The sequence below is a fragment of the Pelmatolapia mariae genome, linkage group LG5, assembly GCF_036321145.2.
Source record: "Pelmatolapia mariae isolate MD_Pm_ZW linkage group LG5, Pm_UMD_F_2, whole genome shotgun sequence".
Taxonomy (NCBI): Eukaryota; Metazoa; Chordata; class Actinopteri; order Cichliformes; family Cichlidae; genus Pelmatolapia; species Pelmatolapia mariae.
In genome coordinates this window covers 3,589,799-3,615,999 of record NC_086231.1, presented here as the reverse complement: position 1 = coordinate 3,615,999, position 26,201 = coordinate 3,589,799, and the positions used below count along the sequence as shown (strand labels likewise).

General features: G+C 38.4%; 4 protein-coding genes across 4 annotated transcripts; all 4 read right to left on the bottom strand.

Moving 5' to 3' along the window:
* Positions 1 to 1,966: 1,966 nt before the first annotated feature.
* Positions 1,967 to 3,950, bottom strand: LOC134627558 (odorant receptor 131-2-like). Its single transcript, XM_063473756.1, has 2 exons — positions 3,828 to 3,950; positions 1,967 to 2,782 (listed from the first exon to the last, which is right to left on the bottom strand). Exon 2 carries the CDS (start codon positions 2,741 to 2,743, stop codon positions 1,967 to 1,969), a length of 777 nt encoding a protein of 258 aa, XP_063329826.1. The 5' UTR covers positions 2,744 to 2,782; positions 3,828 to 3,950.
* Positions 3,951 to 6,119: 2,169 nt separating this feature from the next.
* On the bottom strand, positions 6,120 to 8,003 carry LOC134627554 (odorant receptor 131-2-like). The gene is made up of 2 exons (XM_063473749.1): positions 7,857 to 8,003; positions 6,120 to 6,941 (listed from the first exon to the last, which is right to left on the bottom strand). Exons 1-2 carry the CDS (start codon positions 8,001 to 8,003, stop codon positions 6,120 to 6,122), a joined length of 969 nt encoding a protein of 322 aa, XP_063329819.1.
* A 4,622-nt stretch (positions 8,004 to 12,625) lies between these two features.
* On the bottom strand, positions 12,626 to 13,694 carry LOC134627552 (odorant receptor 131-2-like). Its single transcript, XM_063473746.1, has 2 exons — positions 13,563 to 13,694; positions 12,626 to 13,405 (listed from the first exon to the last, which is right to left on the bottom strand). Exons 1-2 carry the CDS (start codon positions 13,692 to 13,694, stop codon positions 12,626 to 12,628), a joined length of 912 nt encoding a protein of 303 aa, XP_063329816.1.
* Positions 13,695 to 18,210: 4,516 nt separating this feature from the next.
* On the bottom strand, positions 18,211 to 24,179 carry LOC134627550 (odorant receptor 131-2-like). The gene is made up of 5 exons (XM_063473742.1): positions 24,105 to 24,179; positions 23,505 to 23,588; positions 22,197 to 22,270; positions 19,246 to 19,414; positions 18,211 to 18,993 (listed from the first exon to the last, which is right to left on the bottom strand). The coding sequence occupies exons 1-5, from the start codon at positions 24,177 to 24,179 to the stop codon at positions 18,211 to 18,213; spliced, it is 1,185 nt and encodes a 394-aa protein (XP_063329812.1).
* Between the last annotated feature and the right edge of the window lie 2,022 nt (positions 24,180 to 26,201).

Sequence of the window (26,201 nt, the reverse complement as noted above, 5' to 3'; positions counted from 1 at the left end):
TTCAGCCTTTACAAACCAACAAAATAGGAAATATTCATATTTTAAATATTGCATTAATGTATCCTAAAGCTTTGATAGCAAGAGGCAATCACAGGCTAGAGCTATGTGCAAAGACATTAAACAGACAGATGTCAGAGCCTCTCACCTGCTGTCTCACTGACTGGGCCTGCTGGCTCTGATAAGCCCCCTAAATATGATCCGTCCTCTACAGGATGATGTCAGATTACTAATTTCAAAACTGGAGCTTTGAGTGGTGCAAACCACAGGACACCACTGTTGTCATGCAGCCAGGCATTTACAACATGCTGCTGCGTTTAATGTAAAGACATTATATTCATGTCCAAAGCTGCCGAAGACTATAAAGTCAGAAAACACCACACCAAGACGGAAATGCTGGAAATTATTTTGTCACAAAAAGAAATCATGGCTGAAAGACAAGTCTGAATCAAAATGCAGATTAAATCGAGACCTTTTATTTCGATCATTTAACCCACATCGTGATACAACCCTTAAAAGTTTCACTGAAAATTAACATTTTGAACTTTTCTCCAGAGATGAAATGATAAAAAAAAAAAACCAGATAAAACATCCAGAGTACCAAAGCTTGTCTTTGTATTCCTCGTCATAGTCATGAAGTGGGTTTATCTGGATATATTCTATGACATTAATGCTCAAAGTGGGACACATATAAATTGTTGCTCAACAAAAATAAGATTTTGGTTTTAGAATATTTCACTCATATATGCTCAGTATTACATTTTCATTCATTTTGATATCTCCTGTGATGAGGAGTCAAAAATGATGTGACTTCAAAAGCACGTAGCTCTAATTTTAATTTTCGTAATATGAGGGTAAAATTATTTTTTGTATTAAAAAAGCAGATTTTGAGGTCAGCTGAAACTTTTTTAAGGTTTTATCACATGGTTTTTATCTTGCTTTTCCTTCAGGCTGCATTTGATTTCATTCAGTGTCCCATTCTGCAGTTTTAGTCTGTGAGGCGGTGGTGAGCTGGATTTGTGTTAGCCTTCTTTTAGAAATATAATCAGCAAGCATTATTTTGCTTGACTGAGTTCCTGCCCACTGCGAGGCTTAGCGAAGGATTAAAAAAAGGCCAACATTGGTTATCAAGTAAACCTGGGCAGGTGTTAGTATACCAGGGAGGCTGACCCCAGGAAACCTGCTGTGAGAAACACAGATTTCAACATGTTACGCAGCCTTTCTCTGTAAACTAAATAACATAAACCGAGACATTAATAAACTCAGAATGTTTTAATTCAGTAGAAGGTTTTACAGCAGAGAATAGATTTTGCCACAAGGTGGAGCTTTTTTCTATTGAGACTGTACTTATGGGAGAGGTGCTGCTTGGTGTAGCAGGGTCCACAGTATCCACGCCTGAAGGATAAATTAGTCTGTGCTTCCTCTGCACGCTGAGTTTGGAGTTTATCTCTGTCACTGAAGATCGGTGTCACATTTAAAATGGTTTGGCTTAATAAAAGTGAACACAGCTCTTAAGAAAAGTGTAGCAAAAAAAGAAATGTGCATGCACATTTAAGGCATCTGTACTGGAGTCCAAACTGCAGCTGAAATAACAGATAATAGTCTGAACTGTTGCTAACACAGAAAAATTCAGTGCTTCATATTAAAAACTATTTTTTATGGTCTTTAGTAATGTGTCCTTTATTCTCCCACACAAATGATTTTTTTTTTTTTATCCCTGATTTAATTTGTTGGGACGAGGCCTCCCCAACTCAGACTGATGGAGTTCAATAAGCATTCGCTCCTTTGAACAGTTTCTCCTTAATCTCTGAGACACGCACACATTCAGTCCACATGAAATTAGATATTTGCACTTGCCAGGATTGTCAACATTTTGCATTTCCAACATTCACAATGACATTTTTATGTATTTATTTTTCACATTAAAACATTACAAATTAAAGGTTTTCTTCAAGCACTCTACAAGTCTCTATAAGTGGTCTTTGTCCTCGGGCGCTACTTTCTTCTCTTTGTTTCTGCATCTGTTGCTCAGAAAGTACATCCTGAGGTACTCCCTGAACTTCTTGTCTCTGACACCGTAGATGATTGGACTCAGAAACCGGGGCAGGATGTAGACGATCAGGTAGTTTGCAAATCTGATTTCGAGGATCCGGCCTGGGAAGATGATGTGCAGGACCACCTCCACGCTAGGAGAGACGTAGGAGAGCATGCACATAGCCAGCTGGGCCCCGTGGAGGAGGATGGTGTTCCTGGCTTTCTGGGCTGATGTCTTATCTGTGGAGAGGGCTCTGGCTGCAAACAGGATCCTCAAATAGGTGACGACCAGAATCAGAAACACACAGGAGAAGTAGATGATATCAAAGGCTTGCCTTTTGTACGCCAGGATCGGGTCTTTGAACACATTCTGGCGCAAGCAGAACACCGACTCATGAAAGAAGCTCAGAGACTCGGTTGCAAGTGTTACAAACAGATCTGTAATATCAGGAGCCACACAGATAAACCAAATCATCCCGATGACGATGTAGGTCCTCCTCACGGTGCAGATTTGGGTATACCGCAGAGGTTCACATATGGCTATGTAGCGCTCGATGGCCATGGCAGCTAAGTTGACAGGGGTGTTTCTGGTGGTGAAGACTGCCACCAGGATGAAGAAGCAGCAGAAGGCGACGTTAATCTTGTAGAAGATGTAGCTGAGGATGAAAAGCATGATGGTGACAGTCAGCTGGATGGCATCGTTGATCACCATGTGGATGAAGAGGATGTAACGAGGGTCGTCATAAAAGGTCTGAAGGAGGAAACAGAGGGAATGAAATGTCCTGTGCTGTGATACTGAGTTTGGTGTAGAGGCACATGAACCACTTCTCCATCTGATGCATTCAAACCTCACTGCAAATTTCCAGACAAGCACATTAATCGTGAACTCCAGCTTTAAGTCACAGCTGTGGAGAAGAGTATACCCAACGAACAGAGTCACAGCGACCTCTATAGAGAGGCAGCTGAGAGGAAGCAGAATGACTCTGTGGCTAACAGCAATAGAGATTTTGTTCAGACTATTGTAGAGGTTTTGTTTCTCCATGGACTGAAAAAAAAAGAGTGACGGGCGTAAGTAGAGTTTGGGGGAAATACTGCCTCAAAAACAGTTTTATTAGCTGGGGTTTCATTTACTCTTTTTTCTAAATTACATAAAAACAAAACATCCTCTGTTTTTAGACACATTAAGGACGAACAACAATAAGCAATTTTTACAACCCTCCAAATTTTTGTATCACTCACTCAGCAGCAGAAATAATACCGGCTTTATCATCAAATATGGAGTGAATGGAAAAAAAACATTTACAGGTGCCTGATGTCACTCACGGTCAGCTGCTCTTCAGTTTGTCTTTGCTGCTGTTGTTATTACAAAGTGCCTTCATTGTCTTACTGGAGTGCAGTGAAGCACACACTCTTGAAACAGCAAGATCAACTCTAAAATATCAAAATCTCTGCTATATCTATATTTCAAACATGCTTTGCACGTGTGTTTTGGTACATTCTTCTTATTTTTTCTCTATGTGTTGACCTTATAATGACATCTTTAAATTGTTTTGTGTAATTTCCTGTAAGTATGCACTAAACATACATTTATCAGTTCATACGTGTGTGTGACGTGTATGTTCTGTGGGTGCTGGAGGGCCAGTAAACCAAAATATCATATTCATAACATGTTTTGGATTAATAATTATAAATGACAGGATAAATAATAATATGTGACAAATAAGCTGTGTGTGTGTGTGTGTGTGTGTGTGTGTGTGTGTGTGTGTGTGTGTGTGTGTGTGCGCGCGCACATTTACCTGGTGTCTAAAAAACGTGACCACCAAGGTGCCGTTGATGTAACTGAGTGTGAGCCAGACCAGAACCACGATCAGGTTCTTGACAAACGCTGTGGTGAAAGTATCTCTGATGAGCAGCAGCTGACTCAGCAACGAGAGACAACAAATTCAGTTTATCTGCTTCTGGTGTCTATTAGCACTTACATGAAACAGGAAATGGAGAATAGCAGCAAACAACATCTTCATTGTTTATTTGGGTGATAGTGTCTGGACTGAATTTTCCTCTTTTAGCCTCGATAAAAGTACATTTTGCTGAGCAGACTTTCCAGTTTTAGTAATTTGTTTACACCATAAAGTAAATCAACATCAGGATTTTATTTAAATATAAATCGATTTATATTTAACTGATATTTATTTATTGGTGCTGCTTTATTGAACCTGATAAGGGACGGTCATGTTGCCTCTGAGACCCAGCAGTGAGCTCATTCTTCACATGAGAGGCCTGAGGGAGGATGGACACAGACAACACAATACCTGTTTAAATAATTCATCCGAATACAACTACATTAATAGTAGTATCATAATTTTAATAATCAGTTTAAAAACAAAAAAAAAAATCTTGCATACCACAATTTAAAAAGTGGACACTTTCCCCTAAAATAAAGGAGCTGTGTGTGAGTTTTACAATTTTACTGCCACATTATTATGAATTTCATATTTTGTTCTGAGTCTGTATTTTAGTCTTACACTCAGCTGATGCTTTAACAGATCAGAGTTTTTTGATCTCCCCCATTACCTGTCTGACATGAGCGTTGGCCAAACCTCAAACCATTCTCAGTTATTATATAACTATAAAATCATTCATATTAACAGCAGATTCATTTAGGTCTGGGTCTATGTTTAAATAAACATGTGATTAAATAAAAACTGCCATGCTCTTTCCTTTTCATCACAAAGTTATAAAATTGTGGTTTTATTTCAGTTAGTGCAGTTTTATTCCATATAATGTTAATAAATGTCTACCTGAGCACTCAAAGGGCTTTGTGCAAATTGCTTCATTTACCCATAAACACACTCTTTTCTATGTAAGTACTTTCTATCTAACATTCACACACATTCAAACTGGATGAATCACAGCAACTTGGGGTTGCTGCCTCTAGAATGGCAATATTAGTAATAGTAGTAATACTCCATTACATGTGAATGACCTCAAATTTTACATTTAGGTAAATAATATTTAAAACATTAAATTAGAATATCATTTAAAATATAGAATATAGTTAATATATATATAAATAAAGGAACAGCGTAACTGCTGCCATGCAAACAAATTCATACTGCAGAGATTTTAATGAGGACCTACCTGAGTCCAGGTGAAACACAGAAGGCAGGCAGTGTGAGAGCGGAGCTTTTATAAGCGTTCAGTGTTTATCACAGGAGGTAAAGCTTCGTGACGATGAGAGTGATGGTGCTGCTGTGATTGTTATGGTCTCAAGCATTTGACTAAAATTATTTTAACCAGTTTTGCATAATCAAATATGAGATTTGAAAAAAAAATCAAATGGTTAAAAAATAACAGAAAAATAAATGTTAATCTCTGTCAGCTGTACCAACTCATTGCTTTTACTGTAAAGCAGGGGTAGGGAACTCCAGGCCTTGAGGGCCGGTGTCCTGCAGGTTTCAGATGTGTCCTTGATCCAAAACAGCTGATTTAAATGGCTAAATGACCTCCTCAACATGTCCTGAAGCTCTCCTGAGGCCCGGTAATGAACTAATCATTTGATTCAGGTGTGTTGACCCAGGGTGAGATCTAAAACCTGCAGGACCCTGAGGCCTGGAGTTTCCCACCCCTGCTGTAAACGTCACGTATAATCCCCCAACAAAGTCCAAGTCTGAAGCATGAATGCTCTTTGTCACAGTTTCTTAAAAATATGTGAATCAGTCACAGCAATTTTCATTATCCTTAATTTAAAAGAAGAAAATGAAACATATTCTGAACTAAGAGGACTTTATTTATTACCAAAGCATGATGCACAGTACCTTCTTAAACCAAAAAACCCCAAACTACCCTTTAATCATCTAAGGCTGGTGGTGAGTTTTTTCTGCTTTACTTTTAGTGTTTTCATTGCACATTAACATGGAATTTATACAAAATGTCTCATCATTTCTTGACTAATCCCAGTGGATATTTTCTTTTCATTGAATAATTATAAGCACCCCCCTCCCGAAAAAAGAAATACACTTTATAAAATCAAGCAATGGTATTTATTTATTTGCAGCATAAAAAACACAAATTAAGTTAATAATAAAGTTTTATACTGTTGCAGATGTAACATTAAGTGAGGACTTGGTGGTGTTTTCTGGGTGGGTGATTCCTCTCTCACTGCAAACGAGGTACCTTCTCACATATTTCCTGAACGTCTGGTCTCGCAGTCCATAAATGATGGGACTTATAAACCGTGGTATGATCTGGACAATGACAAAGGAAGCAAATCGTATGGGACTTTCCCGGTTCGGGAATAAAAAAAACAAGCTCTGTTCAAATATGGGCCTCACATAATTCAGCATAAGTAGCAGCACCTGAAAACCATGAAGAAGAATAGTGTTTCTGGCTTTTTTGATGTCACCAGTTAGTCCCTTGGCTGCAAACATAATCCTAGCGTAGGTGTATATGAGTGTGAGCCAGACCACGACAAGACAAACAATGTGTGAAGCGTCCCTCTTGTTCAGGCTGTATGTGCTTCTGAACACGAAATCTCTAACGCATCTCACTTTAGAGTGAAAGAACTGCAGAGGCTCTGTAGCCAGGAGGATGAACAGGTCAGGGAGGATAGAGAGCGCACTGGCAGCCCAGATCAAACCAATCAGAATGTAGGTTTTCTTCACTGTACAGATCTGCCCGTGACGGAGAGGCATGCAGACGGCGATGTAACACTCGATTGCCATGCCAGCCAGATTTAATGGGGAGTTGTGGGTGACGATGATGGAAATGATTAGCAGGATTATGCAGTAAGGCACGAAGAAGATGTGCAGGGCGTAACTGATGATGAGGAGAAGAGTTGACAGGAAAAGCCACATCATGTCATTGATCACCAGGTGGATGAAGAGAATGTAACGAGGGTTTGAATGTAAGATCTGTAGAGTAAAAACAGTGAGTCCACATATGAGAGGGAAACAGGAATCCTTTTAAAGCAATTTGATGATGTTTCTGCAAATGGGCAAGAAAAGATTTTCACCAAATGGTACTGAAAGCAGACTCTACGGTTAGCTATAAGTGACAAAAGTATCACAATAAGGATTTTTAACTATTCGAATTACTTAATATTCATTTAATTACATTTTCCTGAAATTTCACACCTTTAAAGAAAGCTTCCATGTTTTTCAGAAGCAGTTTTTTTACTTTATTTCAATAATTTGGAGTAAAAGAATAGATTTAAAGACATGCCTTAATGCATAAAAATACAAAGCATATAAATAAACAGTATTTGCAGAGAAGCATACTGTATCAATATTTCCTAATGTCTTTTTTTACATAGAAAAAACTGAAAGTGAATCACAGTAAGAGTGATAAACTACTCTTTTTTCATTTATTGCTTAAGATTCAGAGCAAAACCAGCACACCAAAAACACGAACGCAAAACCATATAATACAAAATATTACTATACAGATTCAGTCAGGCAGCAAATACTGATCTTTGTCCTTTTAAAACAAAAAGAAGAAAGAGCTTTGCCATTAGATTAAACTCAAAACAAGTAAAACTCAGCATCCGTTTCTTTAAAGCAGAACAAAACAAAGTCAGAAAAGGGTTTGTATTTAAGATCTGCCCTGTGCCACAATAATAATAACCACACTTTTTCATGATTTGTACAACAATGTAAATGGTAAATGGCCTGTATTTGTATAGCGCTTTACTAGTCCCTAAGGACCCCAAAGCACTTTACACATCCAGTCATCCACCCATTCACACACACATTCACACACTGGTGATGGCAAGCTACATTGTAGCCACAGCTGCCCTGGGGCGCACTGACAGAGGTACGAGTTTATACCTGATATTTTCTGAAGGTGTGGATCAGGGTGCCATTGATGTAATTAATGGTGATGCAGAGGGTTGCAGCTACTATGTAGTTGGTCAGGAGGGGATTCTCCTCATATGAGGTTAGAGTGGAAGAGTAATTGACTGAAGACAAATTCATGTCTGACACGACGAATCCTCCCAATCTGAAATGATCACACACACACACACACACACACACACACACACACACAGATGGTGTTGGAGGTTACTGTGCGGCATCGAAAAGGCTCAAACATTCATGAGTAACAGAACTTTCATAGTACAGCGCACTGATCTGTGAAAGACATTCGATATTTCAAACACAGCTTGAAACTCCTCCACCAAACAAATCCAAGTAACTACAGGAAACTGCATTCATTACACTTCTTCACTTTGGTTCTAACTGCAATATAGCTGCTAAGACAACGCTTGGAATCTAAAAATCTAAAATTAAAACCCCAGAAAAAGTTAAAATTATATAACAAATATGGCAAACAGCAAAAAAGGATATCAAACAACAACACAGTAATTTATAGTCTGCAAAGTATTTCTAGTCCAGTAATGCAGTAACAGTACACACTAAATAAAGATTGTACTTGCCCTCACAAACAACATGCTCTATTAGATTGTAGGGAGTGCAGGGAATTTATATAGATGCCAGTGTTTGCACGCCGGCTGCTCGCTTCCTCCATCTCACCTAGATGGTTGGAGGTAGTTTGGATAATCCCAAATGATGTTGTATGCAGTGATTGGTTGTTTTGTTTGTTTTGTTTGCATCAGTATTTTGCATATTTGCCCACTTCTGGTGCACATGAGTGATAAGTTCAAGGATGAAGAAATACATTCAACACAGAGGTGAAAAAACTGGAGCCACATCAAAAATGAGTTGATCCCCACAGACTCTCACTTTAACTTCCTGAAAGGACAGTTTTACAGTCTGGTTTAAAAAAAGGCTTCAGTCCTGATGTGGAGTTTCTCCCTTTATAAACATTGTATGTTGGGTGATTGTATTTTCTTTTTCTCCTGTTTAAAAAAATGAATAAATCATTCACCAGAATATTGTCGTAACAGGCATGTCCGCTAATCGGAGTCACTAAACTGGACTTTGCATGTTTATGCGAGTGGTGCAGTGTCACTGTGCAAACTGTTACTGATTTAACGTTATTAGATATATTTGTGGTTTTGTACTCTATTACCTGAATCCACATGCCATGAGACAAATGTTTTCAAAAACATAATTAGTCACCTATGAGGTGTTTTCAGTTTTGCTCATCATTGAGTGTTTTTTAGGTCTTAATTTCTTAAACTTATACTTTCTTTTAAATTGTCTGTGAAGGTTCTCAGTCACCCAGGTCATCGTAGTCAAAGGAGTTAGCAAAGAAAAGCGTCTGGACTTCTTTAAGTTGCTTGAAGACGTTTCACCTCCCATCCGAGAAGCTTCTTCAGTTCTAAGGTCAAATGGCCGAGAGTCCCAGATTTAAACCCAGTGGGAGTATCCCCCCAAAGAGGGACAAAGGACCCCCTGGTGATCCTCTAATCACATGAACCAAGGTGTGAAAGCGGGTGTGGGACCTAATCAACCCTGGCTGATTAAAAAATGCCAGTTCTTCTGGGATTTGGGGAAAAAATAAACAAGAGAACATAATTTTGTAACTTTGTCAGCTGATTTCTGAATTTTTACAGGTTCCACTGATTACAGTAGGTGCGAGTTACCAGCTGAGCTGCTGGTTCTTTTGGTGCCTCTCTTCTTATTTGGTTTTCATGTTGTTTCAAGTCTCCTGAAGCGCTCAGATTGAGATTTTTGATAACTGTGAAGGTGTTTTTCTTTACCATGATGTCTTGTGTGGACATAAAAACCTTTTTATATTTCAGATCATTATTATTATTATTATTATTATCAATAAATGTGTTTTAGTGGCATAAAAAAACAAAACGTGTTAAAAATGTGTCAAAACATTTCCTGACCTCAGGATAAGTGTGGATTTGACATACCTGTAGGAGAAATTTGATCTGCCTTCACTCTTCAGAACAAAGCACATAAAGAGCCTGCAAGGCTTTATTTGGTTAGGACATAAATAATAAGAGGGGTTTCAAATGAGCATCATTTGAACATGAATGATGATCAGAAATGGTTGGTTGGTTTTAGTTTACTGTAATTGGCAGTTTAGAAACATACAAAAATATTTCTGGGAAAGAGTTAGATATGAAACACAAATTTCAAAAGAAGATGTGCTACACCTAAAGCTGTTTCTGTTTGGGTGGATCCAGAAGAAAACAATAATTAGATGAAGAAAGACTGATGAACCCCAGACTTTAAAATAGAATAAAGCTAATGATGTTGTTTTAGTGTTAATTATCAGAGTCAGACTTTGGTGTATAACGCAGGTATCTTTTCAAGTACTTTCTGAATGTCTTGTCCTGTATGAGTCGAGCCAGAATGTGAACGAGCACTGTGACTGTGTAGCGAACGGTCAGCACTCATTTTGGGAACAACGTTTTTTTTTTTGGGAACCGTTGTTTACAGTGCACTGAGTTTCTCATCCACTCATCTTCTTTTGTTTTTTTTTTATTCACTATGTGTTTATGCACTATTTATCTTCCCACTGTTGCCAGATTGCTTGCTCATAGGGGGTCATCTGATTGTTGGGGTTTTCACTGTATTGTAGGGTCTATACCTTACAACATAGAGCCCCTTGAGACAATTGGAGATTATGTATCGGAATTTCAGGAGCAGGACCACGCCTCCAAACACGCTCCTTCTGGCTCTCATCTATATAGGTTCTCCCAGTTCTGCAAGCTGTCATTCTCGTTTACGTGCACCTCCCTCCCTTCCTCCCCTTTTCAAATCTGTAACTACTTCACTTCTATTTAGTACATGGGGATCTGCCAGGGCTGGGAGCCGCCACCAGTCCCCTTCGAGGCCTGTCGCCGCAGCTCAATTCAGGTCCAAGCCATTCACCTTTACCTACTAAAATGCTGTCAAATCTAAAATGAGGATGTGGATGTGATTTTATATAAATAAAACTGAACTGAATTAAACTGAATCTGATAACATCTCTGGAGTGCGTAACACTCTTAGAGATCATTTTCTGTGAACTAAAAGTAATACGAACTGAGAAACTCCCATTTTTAGGTTGGTTAGATGCTGAAAGACCACCTCTTTCATGTGAACATGGAGGGGAAATCCTTGGTATGTTGAACTCTCTTTGTATGTTTGTGAAGGTTCTCAGTCATCCAGGTCATCATAGTTTAAGGAGCTTGAAAAGAAAAGTGTCTGGACTTCTTTAAGTCGTTCACACACACTGACCAGTACCTACTCTTTGACTTCCACTACCCTCTGGAACACAAACTTGGAGTAATCAGGACTGTTCCCTCTGGGACTGAGGCAGAAGGGGAAAAGGAGGAACACACACATGCAGGGAAAGCCCATCTATGTCCACTGTGAACGACTATCTTTGAAAAGAGGTGTGCCTTCCGACACCAACTCTTTGCCATCTATAATCCAGTTTTGAGAATGGCCTAAATGCCTTAATGCCCACTCACATCCTGGGCCATTTGATCTCAGTAAGTCACACGATAGGGTGGGGCTAGGTTTCACAATGGGTTCACCTGAAACCTTGGCTGATTGTGACCCACACATGTTTTCAAACCTAGGCTCTTGGGATTTGGCAGAGGATCAAGGTTCAGGACCCTCTTAAGGAAACTCCCAATAGCCCTTAACAATGTGGGACTCTGGGATTGCTCTTAGAACTGAATACACTTCTTGGATGAAACGTCTTCAAGAAACTTACAGAAGTCCAGATGCTTTTCTTTCCAAGCTCCTTAAACTCTCTTTGTAGGCCCCAGGATGGACTATGTACTATCTAAGTACTATGACAAGAAATAAAGCAGACTACAAATCATGCACTTCTCAAGAATAAAATGTAATGACACATTAAGGTGGTGTCATTAGCATCAATCAACATGCTGCTATTTCTACGAGCACCACACTAATGCTGAAGAACTTTCCATTCTGTAAACCTCAGTGTTTTTACCTTAATGCATTAAGTCATTTAAAAATAGCACTTGGAACGTATTAGTTAATTAAAGAGAAACTCTTAAACTCAGAAGAATGTATTTTGGATTTTATTTTATCAAGGAAAAATTACTGCATTCAACTAGTTTAAATATAGATAATATGATAAATAACTGCACATATGAAATGTCAGGAAAGACTCTTTATATTTCATGTGTGTGAAATAAAGTTTTACCATTTTTTAAGTCACCAAATATTGACTTGAAAATCCTGGCTGGGCTCTACTGACATCTTCTGGTGGGCGCTTGTGACTGTTTTAGAGCTCTTGGGTTCCTTCACATTGCTCCTAAAAAAGGATATATTTAAAATATTTTTCTGTATTATTTAGTTATACTCACTCCTTTTGCATTGGTTCTTTTGGTAATATCTACTTCTTATGTTGATGGCTTTTGTTTTGCCTTTTTGTGCAACATTTTCTTCCGTCTTTATTAACTTTGCTTTCATTTTGTCCAGTTTTATTTCGGTCCACATTTTCAGCTCTCTGCTTGAATTCTGCAGTTTCTGTCTGTCCAAACACTAAAGTGTCTTATAAAATTGCCATATAGTGAAAGTTACTGTTCGACACATTCACTGTAACATTAGATTAGAAAGATATGCACAACAACAAAAAAAGAACAATTAGAATAAGATAAACAAAGACTACTCAATCTCAGTATTTTAAATTAAAAGAGCTGATGACATTGTTTTTAACTTTTGTTAACATTAGCCTTTGGTGAGTAGAACAGGTATCTTCTCAGATATCTTCTGAATGCCTTGTCTCGTATCCCATAAACAAGTGGACTAACAAGTCGAGGCAGAACGTGAACAAATACTGAGATTGTGTAGCGAATAGTCAGGACTCCTTGTGGGAACAACTTTGTAAAACCATTCAGCAGCAAATCATACACGTAGGTGAGCATGCACAGCAGCAGCTGGAAGCCGTGCAGCAGTACAGTGTTTCTTGCTTTCCTGGCGTTTGCAGCAGCTGCCTGTGCAGTGAAAAGGATCCTGAAATATGTGTAGACAAGGGTGAGCCAAACAATAACCAGAAATACAATGTTGGACATAGTTCTCTTCTTTTCTAGCTCAGGAAGTCTGAAAACAGTTTCTTTCAGGCAGAAAACTCTTGAATGAAAGAAATCTCTGGATTCTGTGGCCAAGATGGTGAATAAATCTGGCAGAATTGTAAATGAACTTAGCACCCATATCACTGTGATCACAGCGGTTACATTTTTGACTGTACAGATCTGTGAGTGCTGGAGAGGGAAGCATATAGCAACATAACACTCAACTGCCATCACAGCGAGGGTCAGGGGATTGTTAAGGGTGCAAATTATGGAAATCAACAATAAAATGATGCAAAATGGGACATGAAGAGTGAAAATGATGTAACTGAGGACTTGAAGGAGGGTGAACATGATGAGCAGCAGGATCTCATTGATTACCAGATGAATGTACAGGATGTAACGAGGATTTGTGTTGAAAACCTGAAGAGAAGGACAGGATAGTTTAGACTTATAGGTGCATTACAGATGATCTCATAAGAATACACATGAAATAAATCCCATTATACGATGTCCCGCATACATCCCAAACGTATTGAATCGATACAAAATTAATATCAGGAATGAATAAAATACAGACCTCATGTTTTGTGAATGTGTGCACCAAGCTGCTGTTGATATAGATGATGGAGACAGAGAGACCCACAGTAATCAGATTCTTGATGATGGCTGTGCTTAAGGAGTCTCGATACACTGCTGTTGTCGAATTCATACCAGCATTTGAACGGTTCTTGAGACGTCTGAAAAGTTTCCTAAAACCTGGAAACTTTATTCATCAGCATTTCAGGTTCATATAACATAAAACATTAATATAGGAAAGCTTTAATACTGAAGGTTGATTATCTCCTTGGAAACATTAATATTATTATAAGCATAAATAAATATACATATGTATTCATTATATGCTTTTGTTTTTTTATTGAAAGCCCAATCATAATGATTATGATGATGATCCTTCTATGTTTCATTTATGCACCATGTCATTTTTTTTAACCTTTTGCCATGAAAACAAAAACAGCAAACAGTAAAACAATGGTTCGTAAGGCACACATATTATTTATACTGTAAAACTTGATAACATTTTAAAAAAAATCAAGTGAACACAATAATGACAAAGATTGTTATCATATGATATCGTTTTATCTCTTTACACACAGACAAACAATTCAAGAACAGGCACTCACCTGGTTATGCTCTCATATGGCATAGGTCTAGTAAGTCAGGTAGATTTGATGTCACTTCTAATATAGAGTACTGGTACTAGTCAGGTAATAGTGAAGGGGTTTGTGTGTGTGTGTGTGTTTGTTTGTGTGTGTGTGTGTGCATGTGCACGTGGTTTCATGAGAGCCTTCAGAGTGCGTGTGCCTTAGAGGACACCCAAAGCTCATTACGTTTCATGTCCTGATGCTGACATGCAATACTGTACAAACCAGTTTAGATGAATGAAATCTTAAATGAAATTCTACTACAGCTCTTTACAATCCACTTTTTTTGCCAGATACTTTTTTTCAGTTGTGACTGATGACCTAAGGAGGGTATAATGAAAGCGAACCTGAACTTTCAATCGTTTTTATGGCATGAGAAACATCATGGTGGTTGCTGGTTTACTTGTGGTTCCTGGAGTATTTAAAAGTAGAATGGGAGGCAGAGCCTTCAGCTTTCAGGCCCCTCTTCTGTGGAACCAACTTCCAGTTTGGATTCAGGAGACAGAGACCCACTCCTAACTTTGTTCATCAGCATGTCACTTCTCAGGGAACATATAACAGAGAAAGCTTTAATACTGACGTTGTTTGTCCTCTCATAAATATTATTATCACCAAACAATCTATGGCCTTTAAATCAATTTACAAATATAATTTTGATAATATGTTTATTACACAGTTTTGTCTTACATTGTAATGCCTACCATAAACTAGTTTTCTCATTTTCTGGTGATTGATGATGACCATTATTTTAAATGCATCACACTTTTTATGGATGTCCATCCATCCTCTCATCCAATTCAAGGTCACGGGGGCGTTGGAGCATATCCCAGCTGTGTTCAGGGCAGGGTACACCCTGAACAGGCCACCAGTCTGTTACAGGGCTAACACGCAGAGACAGACAACACTCACATTAGTGCAAATGGTTGCCCTATTTCCAATTTTGAATCAATTAACACTAAAACAGGGACACACAGAGAAAACATGAAAACTCCACACAGATGTTAGAACTGAACTCAGGACTTTCTTGCTGCGAGGCAACAATGCTAACGACTAAACTAACATGCAACCACGTGCTGCCACAAATCAGCATTTTTGAATTTAGCTAAAGTACTAACAGCACACTAAATTGAAGCTGCTACTTAAACCTTGGTCCTTTAGTTGTTATTTTTAACATGTCTGCTGTGAGAAACAACTTCTATTCTTGCTCAAGCTCGATTTGTAAGTGATTTTATAAGCATAAATTTTTAAGTTCACATATATAACTCTCATTTGATAAGAGTAAATAGAAGAAGATCCAGACAATGTTCATTTCTAAACATTAAGTTATAGCTGAAGTAATAGTTGATAACATCCAAAATCATCCAGCGAACAGAATAATTACAAATTGTTACAGGAAAAATACAGACAAAATATTATATTATGAATTTATATGCAAGAAAACACAGAACAGGCACTCATGTGGATACTGTGTCACATGTCATACATCTATCTAGTAGGTCAGCTACTAATATAGAGTAGTCAAGTAATAGCAAAGGGCTTTGTGTGTGTGAGAGAGTTTGGTGAGAGTGTGGTTTAGTGAAGGCCTCAAACTGTTGCCCCATCATGTGAGGTGTGACTCATGAACACGTTTAGACAAAATTTAGCAACTTAACAAATTCACAAATGTGAATGAAAACATTTTAAATACTGCTTCAGCTCTTTACAATCCACTTTTTAGGGTTAGGGTTAAGGTTAGCATATTTTACTTGTGTTTACTAGTAAGATTTTTTTTTCCTAATATTTAAATTTGTGGTCATGCTGGAGGTATTAAAGATATTCTGTTGCAGTGGTTTGAATCCTATCTATCTAATAGAGTCCAATTTGTTCATGTAATTGCAGACTCCACTTCACACACTAAGGTTGATTATGGAGCTCCACAGGGTTCTGTGCTAGGTCTAGTTCTGTTTACTTTATACATGATTGTTTTAGGCAATGTCATTAGAGGGCATAGCATCCATTTTCACTGCTATGCAGTTAACACCCAGCTTTATCTATGCATGAAGCCCATAACACACACCAATTTGTTAAACTTAAGGAATGTCCTAAAGACATAAAGACCTGGATGGCCTCTCATTTTTTGCTTCTAAATTCAGATCAAACTGAGGTTATTGTACTCGGACCTAAAAATCTTGGAAATATGGTATCTAACCAGATATACTCTGGATGGCATTACCTTGGCCTCCAGTGACCCTGTGAGGAACTTTGGAGTCATTTTTGACCAGCATATGTCCTTCAATGCACATATTGAACAAATGTGTACCGCCCCTCCCTGAGCCTGGTTCTGCTGGAGGTTTCTTCATATGGTTTGGGGGGGTTTTCTCTGTTGTCTTTGTATTATTGTAGAGTGTTTACATTAGAATTTAAAGCACCTTGAGGCAAAATTGAATTGAATTAAATGTAACCAAAAGGGGGCAAACTATTTTTCACTCCACTGCAATTATCAGTTAACATAAGGGTCATTCCATTTAAATCATCAAATTTTCAGAACAATTTCTGCACAATCATTTCTGATTGGTTTAAAAAAAGATTATCCTTCAAAATTTGGACAAATGTAATATTGACTATGAAACTATAGCTTCATACTTAAAATATTTTTAAAGATATATATTCTTGAAAAAATGGTTGGTCGACACACTTGCATTATATTATTTTTTTCACTTTGGAATCTGAGATCATGTTTGAACAGTATTATATCAAAATCTATTAAAGACAAAAGGGTTATATTTTCACTGGCCTTTCTTACCATAAACTTGAATCAGCATCCGTAATTTGAGACAAATGTATTATTATTACCATATTATTATATTTGAGCACACAGAAATAAAAATACATAAAACGTTGTTAAATACAAGTAGAGACAATTTTTAATGGTATATACCTTTATTTTGCAATAATTCAAAATGAAATGCATGGAATACTTTCTTAGTGACAGCAATGAAATTAAGATGATTTTTCAGAAATGTATATGTTTCTACAGCACACTATGGCAATCACTAGGTTTTTATGTCTGTGCTGTCTTTTTGCTTTCAAATTTAAAAATTAAAAGAAGCTTTTCTATATTAATGTTTTATGTTGCCTTTATACTCTATGTGTGTCCTCATTGTAGTAAGGATATATGTTGTGTGGAATTGAAGCCTTTCATGATTTGAAGGTTATTAACCATAGTTATGATACCAAATAACAAAAGTAACAAAACTGAAAAGCTGGATCAGATCAGTGACAATGAGCCAGTCCACAGTCCAGTCCATTCAGATCAGTTCAGTGGTGTTCTGCATTCACTTCACCACTGCAAGAGCTAGTGGTAGCACTAATGTAGCTTGCAGGAAGCCAAAAGCAATAATTACTACTTAACAGTACTCTATAAAGTATCCTGCTCTGCAATTTCAAAATTTCCCTACACATAAACCACCACATAAAATCCATTAGTGAGCTAATGGTAGCAAAATGTTTGCAGGAAAAAGGCTCATTTGATGATTTTCTCATTATGCACATAATTGGAGAACCTGTCAAACACAAGTAACAACAAAACTGTTATACCATTTCTCAATTTAGCACAGTAATGCTTTATGGAAAAAATGATTGTCAATGAAGTAGCATGTTACTTTGGAACATATTACACTAAACACTGAGCATATATTCTGTCACCAAAAACTAATCCAATAACCTCAAATTCTGAAAACTCATCAAAATGTTTTTATTTGCTGTAGGCTAGGCTACTGCAGTTTTCTCCTTTGTGATACAAACAAGAAGTCACAGTATTCCTGCCAACAGCTTCAAAATACAGAGACTAAAAGAACACTGTTTCACTGTGATTGAGAGTTTAGAAAGATCAAAAAAATTGGTAATTCAGGATGATATGAGAAACATAAAGTGAATTTCACTACTCCCATCTTACTTAGTCTGTATCTAAATGAAAATGGTAATAAAATTAAGAGAAATTGATAAATGTGTAAAGTCAACGACGTTGCTTTTGTCTTGTCTGGGTTACCTGTGTACAAAAGCATTAGCATTTTTTGTATGAAACAAGTATTTTTTCAGGTATTTTCTGAACATCTTATCTCGTATCCCATAAACAATTGGACTGATGATTCGAGGCAGAACATGTACTAGTATTGAGATTGTGTAGCGAAGAGTCAGTGCTTCACTTGGAAACAAGGATGTCAAACCATTCAGCAGCAAATCATACACGTAGGTGAGCATGCACAGCAGCAGCTGGAAGCCGTGCAGCAGTACAGTGTTTCTTGCTTTCCTGGCGTTTGCAGCAGCTGCCTGTGCAGTGAAAAGGATCCTGAAATATGTGTAGACAAGGGTGAGCCAAACAATAACCAGAAATACAATGTTGGACATATCTCTCTTCTTTTCTAGCTCAGGAGGTCTGAAAATTGTTTTCCAAAGACAGAAAACTCTTGAATGAAAGAAATCTCTGGATTCTGTGGCCAAGATGGTGAATAAATCTGGCAGAATTGAAAGTGAACTTAGCACCCATATCACTGTGATCACAGCGGTTACATTTTTGACTGTACAGATCTGTGAGTGCTGGAGAGGGAAGCATATAGCAACATAACACTCTACTGCCATCACAGCGAGGGTCAGGGGATTGTTAAGGGTGGAAATGATGGCAATCACCAGCAAAATAATACAGAAGGACACATGAAGAGTGAAAATGGTGTAACTGAGGACTTGAAGGAGGGTGAACATGATGAGCAGGAGGATCTCATTGATTACCAGATGAATGTACAGGATGTAACGAGGATTTGTGTTGAAAACCTGAAGAGAAGGACAGGATATTTTAGAACATGAAAGGTGAATTATCCCTATAAACACTGAACGGTGGATAAAAAACAACTGCTTCAGTGACCAAACTTGGACGTCCAAAAATATCATTTAAAAGACGTCACTCCAACGTCCCTTTGTGCAATGCAATGTTCAGAGTGCAGAATATATCACATTCTGTCGTCTACTATCTAGTTCTAAATGGATGGAATAAATAGATGCAAAATTTATGAGCAGGATACAGACCTCATGTTTTTTGAATGTGTGCACCAAGGTGCCGTTGACATAGATGATGGCGATACAGAGGACCACAGTTATCACATTCTTGACAATAGCTATGTTTAACGAGTCCCGATACACAACTGTTGTCAAATTCATGGCAGCATTTGAAAGGTCCTTGAGTTGGCCTAAAAACCTGTAGACATCATTGATTGTTACGGCAGGTTGTAACACAGAAGGTGTTAACTTTAAAAACACGGCAAAGTTTTGATATCTATGAGCAATCCTTATCTGATCATAAATAATCTGTATATATTCTGCAACACTATTACACCAACCATAAAACACCATATCCAAGCATCAAAAGTAATTCATTTTGCTTAAGCAAATAATTTACATTTCAGAAAATGCATTTTCTGCAATGTAATCTACCATAAATTGTGCAAAAACCTTTCTGCTCCAGTTTAAAGAAATCATTTGAAATTACAACAAACTATGCTTTTCTGCACTAAACTCTGCTTTAGTTAAGCGTGAACTGCAATAAGACATTTTCATTAAAGAAAAAACTCCATAAATACAAATAAAACACCATATGTTTGACCTATAACATTAACTTAGTCACAACGAGCTGGATAATAGTAGCATTCTCATTCAAAGCAGTAACTTAAATGGTAGTTGATAACTGCGCCATGTTGTGTTACAATCAGAGTTATTATATAGATCACATAAAAAAAATTATACTACACTAAATGATTCAATACAACACAAATCTCAAAGAATATATAAATTATCTTTTATATACAACCCCGCCACCAAAGAATAGGCGCTCACCTGGTTATGGTTGACTTCTGTCTAATAAGTTAGTAGCACTTGCCAGTGACTGATCATTTATAATAGTGGTTATATGCAAATGGCGTGAGGTGTGTCTATGTGTGTGAGAGAGGGAGACAGTGCCTGAGTGTTTGTGAGTAGTAGATATCCCCCCCCCCCCCTCCCAGGTGTGCTCGTACCCGTTAGTGCATGCACGTGTGTATGACCCTCTGTATTAGGCACTTTTGCTAGATCACGAAGAAGAGACAAGCATCACTGACAACCTTTGGTAAGGTGGGATGCCAATGTGTCAATATCATGCTTTGTCTTATGGTCCATCTCCTTAGGTTGACATGACACCAACACATGGTCCAGTGTCTATGTTTAACGTTTGAAAAGTCAGAGGATATTGTCAGCATTTAGGCTACAACATCCACTAACCCCCAGCTCTCCAGCTAACCTGAAACATCTCTCTGTATTATATGTGTATCAGGGCCCTAGGCCATGTGTGTGCATTACAGGACTCCATTCTAAAAGCCTGCTCATTAAGGGCCTTAATACCCATTATTTTTTGTCTTTTACATCAGTACGAGAAAAGATAGATAGATTTTCTTTAGAACATGCAAATATAACTGAAATAACAAGGGAAAAAAGAAAAAACAAAACTTAAAAAAAATTAAGTTTCATGTATATATCTATGTCTATACAACGTGTGTGCTTGAAAAGGAGTAGGATTACACTTTTCCTGTTCCTACCCCCTTATTTCAAATTTCATTACTTACAAATCAATATTCAGAATTCGACATTAAATGATCCATACATGTTTAACTATATACAAGTCTACACTCATATACAACACACGAACACACACACATAAAACAATTTCACTTAAACCAAAACAACAACAATCTACATTTTTACATAACCTAGGCAGCCTGTGGTTAACACTAGGGTTGGACGATATGTAAAAATTTTCCAACTGACAATTGTCAGTCCAATAATAAACGATGGGCGATATATTCGCGCATGCACAGACCTTTTGATGGGCGGAGCCATGCAATCATGCAGTTCACCAGTTTCCAAACTAAGTTACCCTGATTAGTGATGTGCGAATCATGAACGAATCGTTCAAATACTCAAGAATCACTTACTGACTTGTAAATCATGATTCACAAGCCCAACTTGTCACGGTTCTGGGTCATTTTGACCCGGCTTTTTCTGTTTCTTATATTTTGGGGTTTTTCTAGATTATGTTCATTTATGTTCTGATTCTTAAGTTGTGGTGGTTTGATTTTGTATTATGGGTTATATTTTCTGTCAAGTCTGTATCTCTCTGTCAAGTCCGCGTCTTAGTAAATTGTTTCCTGTTTTACTTTGAAGGATTATGTTCATGTCTGATGTCAGTGTGTTCATTTTTACTTCTCCCCTGTCTCGTTAGCCTAATTTCTCCCAGCTATGTCTCCCTCCTGTTTCCCATTCCCTGATTACTCCCCTGTGTATATAAGCCCTGTGTTTGCCTTTGCTCTCTGTCGTGTCGTACCTTCAACATACTGTGTGTTTGTTATGTCCAGTCTTCCAGCGCCTCTGTTTTGAGTCTTGTTTTGCTTTGTTTTTCTTTATGAGGAAGTTTTGCCAGTAATAAAGCTGCGTTTTGAGTTCCAGTCCCGTTTTGAGAGTCCTGCATTTTGGGTCCTTTTTCCTGCCTGCCTGCCACACAGCACAGCCATGACACAACTGACTCATCCCTGTTACTGTTAGCAAACTAATTTAATTCCTAGCTTATAATTACAATTGTGGAAAAAAACTACAGCCAGTTTCTTAACAAAAACATTTCTGCTCTGGACTGGAAGGAAAAAACCATGAGTAGAAAGCTCACATCAAGACAATAGCTCATCAGTTCACAGTAGCATCGCTCTGCTAACATGCTAATAGCACTTTTGAGTTACTCACCTCCTCCCTTCCTGAGAGCTAATGTCCGGTGCGGAATCGTAGCATGAACGAATCACTCAGTTCCTCCGTTGCAGGCCTCATTCAGGACTAAGGAGTCACTCACCCCCTCCCTCCAGGCTAACAGCTTCTTCTTCTTGGTTGGCAACCAACGTTAAGGTGCATTAACGCCCCCTGGCCCACAGCTCAGTGGATGCTCGCGCTACATACAACCCACTCACCCCTCCCTTCCGGTGTTCCAGATTAACTGGCGTTGGTCGTACAGATGTGTGGTAGACTTGCTTTTAGGGAGCAGCTACCGACAAAACAGCAAATAAACACCAAATGTGCCATCTGTGACATATATGAGGTGACCTCAAACACACTCCGTCAGTCTTGATGCTGTTGAACAACAAAATGTTTAAAAACGTCGCGAGTTTACCTGGTGATATTCCCATGCGCGACGCGATCGCGATGTTTAACACCCCCGCCAATGCTTTTCACATGACCTCTAAACTAATGAAATAAAAATAAATGTTCCCTTTACAAATCTTAATTTTTTTGCTCTATAAAATAGTTGTTTTCTTTTTTAGTCACTCATCTTAGCAGTAGGATTTACATGAAAAGAGAAAAAAATTAAGTTTGATGAAAATGTACATTTTTTGCACTCTCTGGGCAACTGACTCAGTGACTCAAAAAAACAAATTGATTTTGGAGAGTGACTCATTCAAACTCGATTCAGTAAAAGGAATCGAATTTACCATCGCTAACCCTTATTCGCTGCATTAGCTGATGAGAATACTTTAGGCCAGGGGTCGGCAACCTTTCTGATGATGAGTGCAATCTAAAATTTCCTCAGAAGTCAATGTGCCATATGACTGCATTAGCAATAAATTTAATAACGCTCTATATTAACAGTTAAACACTACATAGAACAACTTTATAGAATTATATTTGTTCGCAGATGTTGGCAGCTATCAGCAAATAGTTATCAGCTATTTTGAAACAAAAACAGACACTTTTTATCCATAACAAGAACTCCATAACAGCAAATGAACTGTACAACAGAAAATGCAAATGCTATTTATGGTCTCCTCACAACAATGATAAGAAAAATAAATTGGGCTAATATGACATGTTTGTTAATACAGAGATACACATGTAATGTGTGTTAATACCACAGTTTGTTTTTTTTTACATTAGTAATTCCTTTTGTGCATAATTTTATATTGTTGTTAATAATAAATTAATTAAAGCAACAAAACAACCTGAAGAGCCGGTTGGGAGCCGAAAGAGAGCCGGAAATCCCATCACTATTCTTCAAATCTGAGAACTGTAATAGGAGTAATATAACATAATAGTAATATAGTAATATAAGAATAGTGATCCAACATGACAGAGCTTTTGGATTTCTGTGTGGTATCTAACAAGTGATAACAAGCTTCAGTGTTCATGGCCAGAGGACTCCACGACACAGCAAACACGCTCGTTAAGGAGGCCAATTTACCTGTAGCGACCCTCTGTCCAAACCCCTTCCCTCCCTGCATTACCTTCCCGCTCTCTGCCTCAATGGTACCAAGGAATTGGAGGTTAGCTGGCGGGCTCACAGCTCGTGTCACCAGCCGTATCGGAGCCTGTACAAAAGGCCCCGTAGTTAAGGTTTTTATGGGCAGGGAAAAACGTGGGCAAGGCACCTGAGCTTTTCTGCTCCAGACTACCGGCAGAGAATGGGTCATTCCTTAAGAAGTGTGCGTTAATGATCGAAGTAAGTTTGTGATGATAAGATGTGTTTGGGACTGTACCTGAGGTTAGGGGGGAAATGACTATGTTTCTGTCTGTGCCGCTAACGGGTGCTAAGCTAAGCTAACCCTCCTGCCGTGTGGTTGGGTATAATTGTGTACTGTGTTAGCTCTCTCAGTGGGTCTATACGTGAGTCGTGAGTAATATATGGCCTATGGTATTAAGGGGGATGTTATTTTATTTCCCACTTGTGTTTATGTTGATGTAGATGTACTCTGGAGTTATTGATGTGAACACTTTAGTAATGTAGTATTTTCTTTCTGTTCCTTTCAGAGACCACACACACCCACACACATACCCACGCACCTAAACCTGTACGCAATACCTGCTCCTCTGACAATCCCTGTTACCTTCAACTGTGTGAAGTCAATACAAGAGTCTGCACTATCCTCTGTGTCTTCATTGTCTCCCTTCTGAACATTCATCTGGGCCTTGAGCAGTGTTCTGGCCGACACTCTGGGAGTGGTAGCTGCAAATCTGAACTAGCACCTTACAGTCCTCCCAGTCCAAGCTATCTACCCAACAGAGCCTTACCCATGTCCTCAGTTACTTCATTTTCTCCTTTCCCCTCTTCTTCCCGACCCCTTTTGTTTTCACTGGAAACGTCCAATGGCCCCGTGCAGCTCAGGGAAAAAGCTTTGTGCACTGAAACAGAAGTCGGACCACAGTGATTTCTTCTCTTGCGCTGTGGTGTTCCTCGCCGGCGGCTTCCTGTGCAGACTTCTCATGAGGCTGTTTGCAGAGAATTGAAGACGCACTAAAGCTTTTAACACATCTGGGGAAATAAATCTTTTTACTGTCTTGAAAGAAGTCCCCCCCTACAGCAGCGGTGCTCACTGCGGGCTCCCGCCCCTGGCCCACGCACCTGTGCTCACACCCGTTGCTGATTGCTACAATCAGAATGGCTTCTTAAGATGGCAGACCTACGCTACTCGTTGCTGGAACGTTGAGCAACCAGCGTTAGTTCTCCTGTGATCAGTCTAAGTCTGAGTTTTCTTGCGATCTTGAACTAATCGGATTTTCCTGTGTGTGTGTGTGTGTAGATTCTCCCTGAACCCGTCAATGTATCTCTGAGTGAGCGAGTGAGCGAGAGGAACATCGGAGGAAAAGGAGTGGAATTGTTGTTGAGAAAGTGGAGTGTGTTTTTGGACCCTTCTCCTTTCCCACGGACCCTGGAGCCCTGGACCCCTCTCCCGAACACTTTGTGTGTGTGTGTGTGTGTGTGTGTATGTGTGTGTATATATATATATATATATATATATATATATATATATATATATATATATATATATATATATATATATATATATATATATATATAAACGCACTGTCAGCTTTTGCAAAGATCTCCTGAGTCCGTTTACAAAACCGTGTCATTTACATCCACGTTTGAAATGAAATTAAAAGCAGTAACCTCCTAACGGCTCTTTCAACACCTGTCTTTGAAGGTGTTGTACCTCAGTATTTGAAGAAGCACCGAGTGGATTTGATGACAGAAGAAGTTAGGAAGTTTGAAAAAGTCCTAAAAAAGTTAATTTTTACTTGTCTTTGTTATAATTTATATCAGAACTCTTCATAATTAAAAAAAAAATGTCATAAAGATGCATGCTGGCTCATGATTGTTCAGCACAATTAGGACTTAAAAAACAATTCAGGATTTTGCATTCAGGATTTTGCATACTCGTACAGTTTAATCAGAAAAGGCATTAGCAGGTTTTTAAGTAAGTAAGGCTTATTTATATGCTGCTTCTCAAGTACAAAACTCACAAGTGCTTCACAATACAGAACACATACAGCAGTTAATATGGTACGAAAACTAAATAAAGGCAAGCCTGCACAGGTGGTATCAGCAGTGTCCACAGAGCTTATGTCCAATGGAAGCAAGTTTCACAACCACAAAACTGCGCTCTCCTTTTGTCTTTAGCTGGACCTTGGTACAGCCTCCGAGCGTTAATCGTCTGACTTCAGAAATCTAAACCACATGGATGGTTTTAGTAACTCACTGATATATGGAGGCGTCTGACCATGGAGGACAGATCACCAGGATTTTAAACTGAACATTAAACTTTATGGGGAGCTGGTGTAAGGAAGACAGAATTGGTGTCTTTTATTTCATTTGAACAAACCCAGGCCATAAACAGATATTATTCTAGTCCTTTGAATTACACGGTGGCCCTGAGAGGCCAAATGGCCTGCAACTTCAGAAAACGCTGCAAACAGAAAAACACTGCACTGCAACTTCAGAAAACACCTGCAAAAAGAAAAATGCTGCAAAAGCACACAAAACACAACGGAAATAGGAAAAAACACAACGGAAATGTTTCTGGGGAGACAATAACCCGACGGACCAGTTACACGAACCAAAACATGCTAACAATTGCGCTGGGACTGGGAGACACTTCAGAGAAGTGGAGGAGAGGTAAATGTGTTGTAATCTCATGATTTTT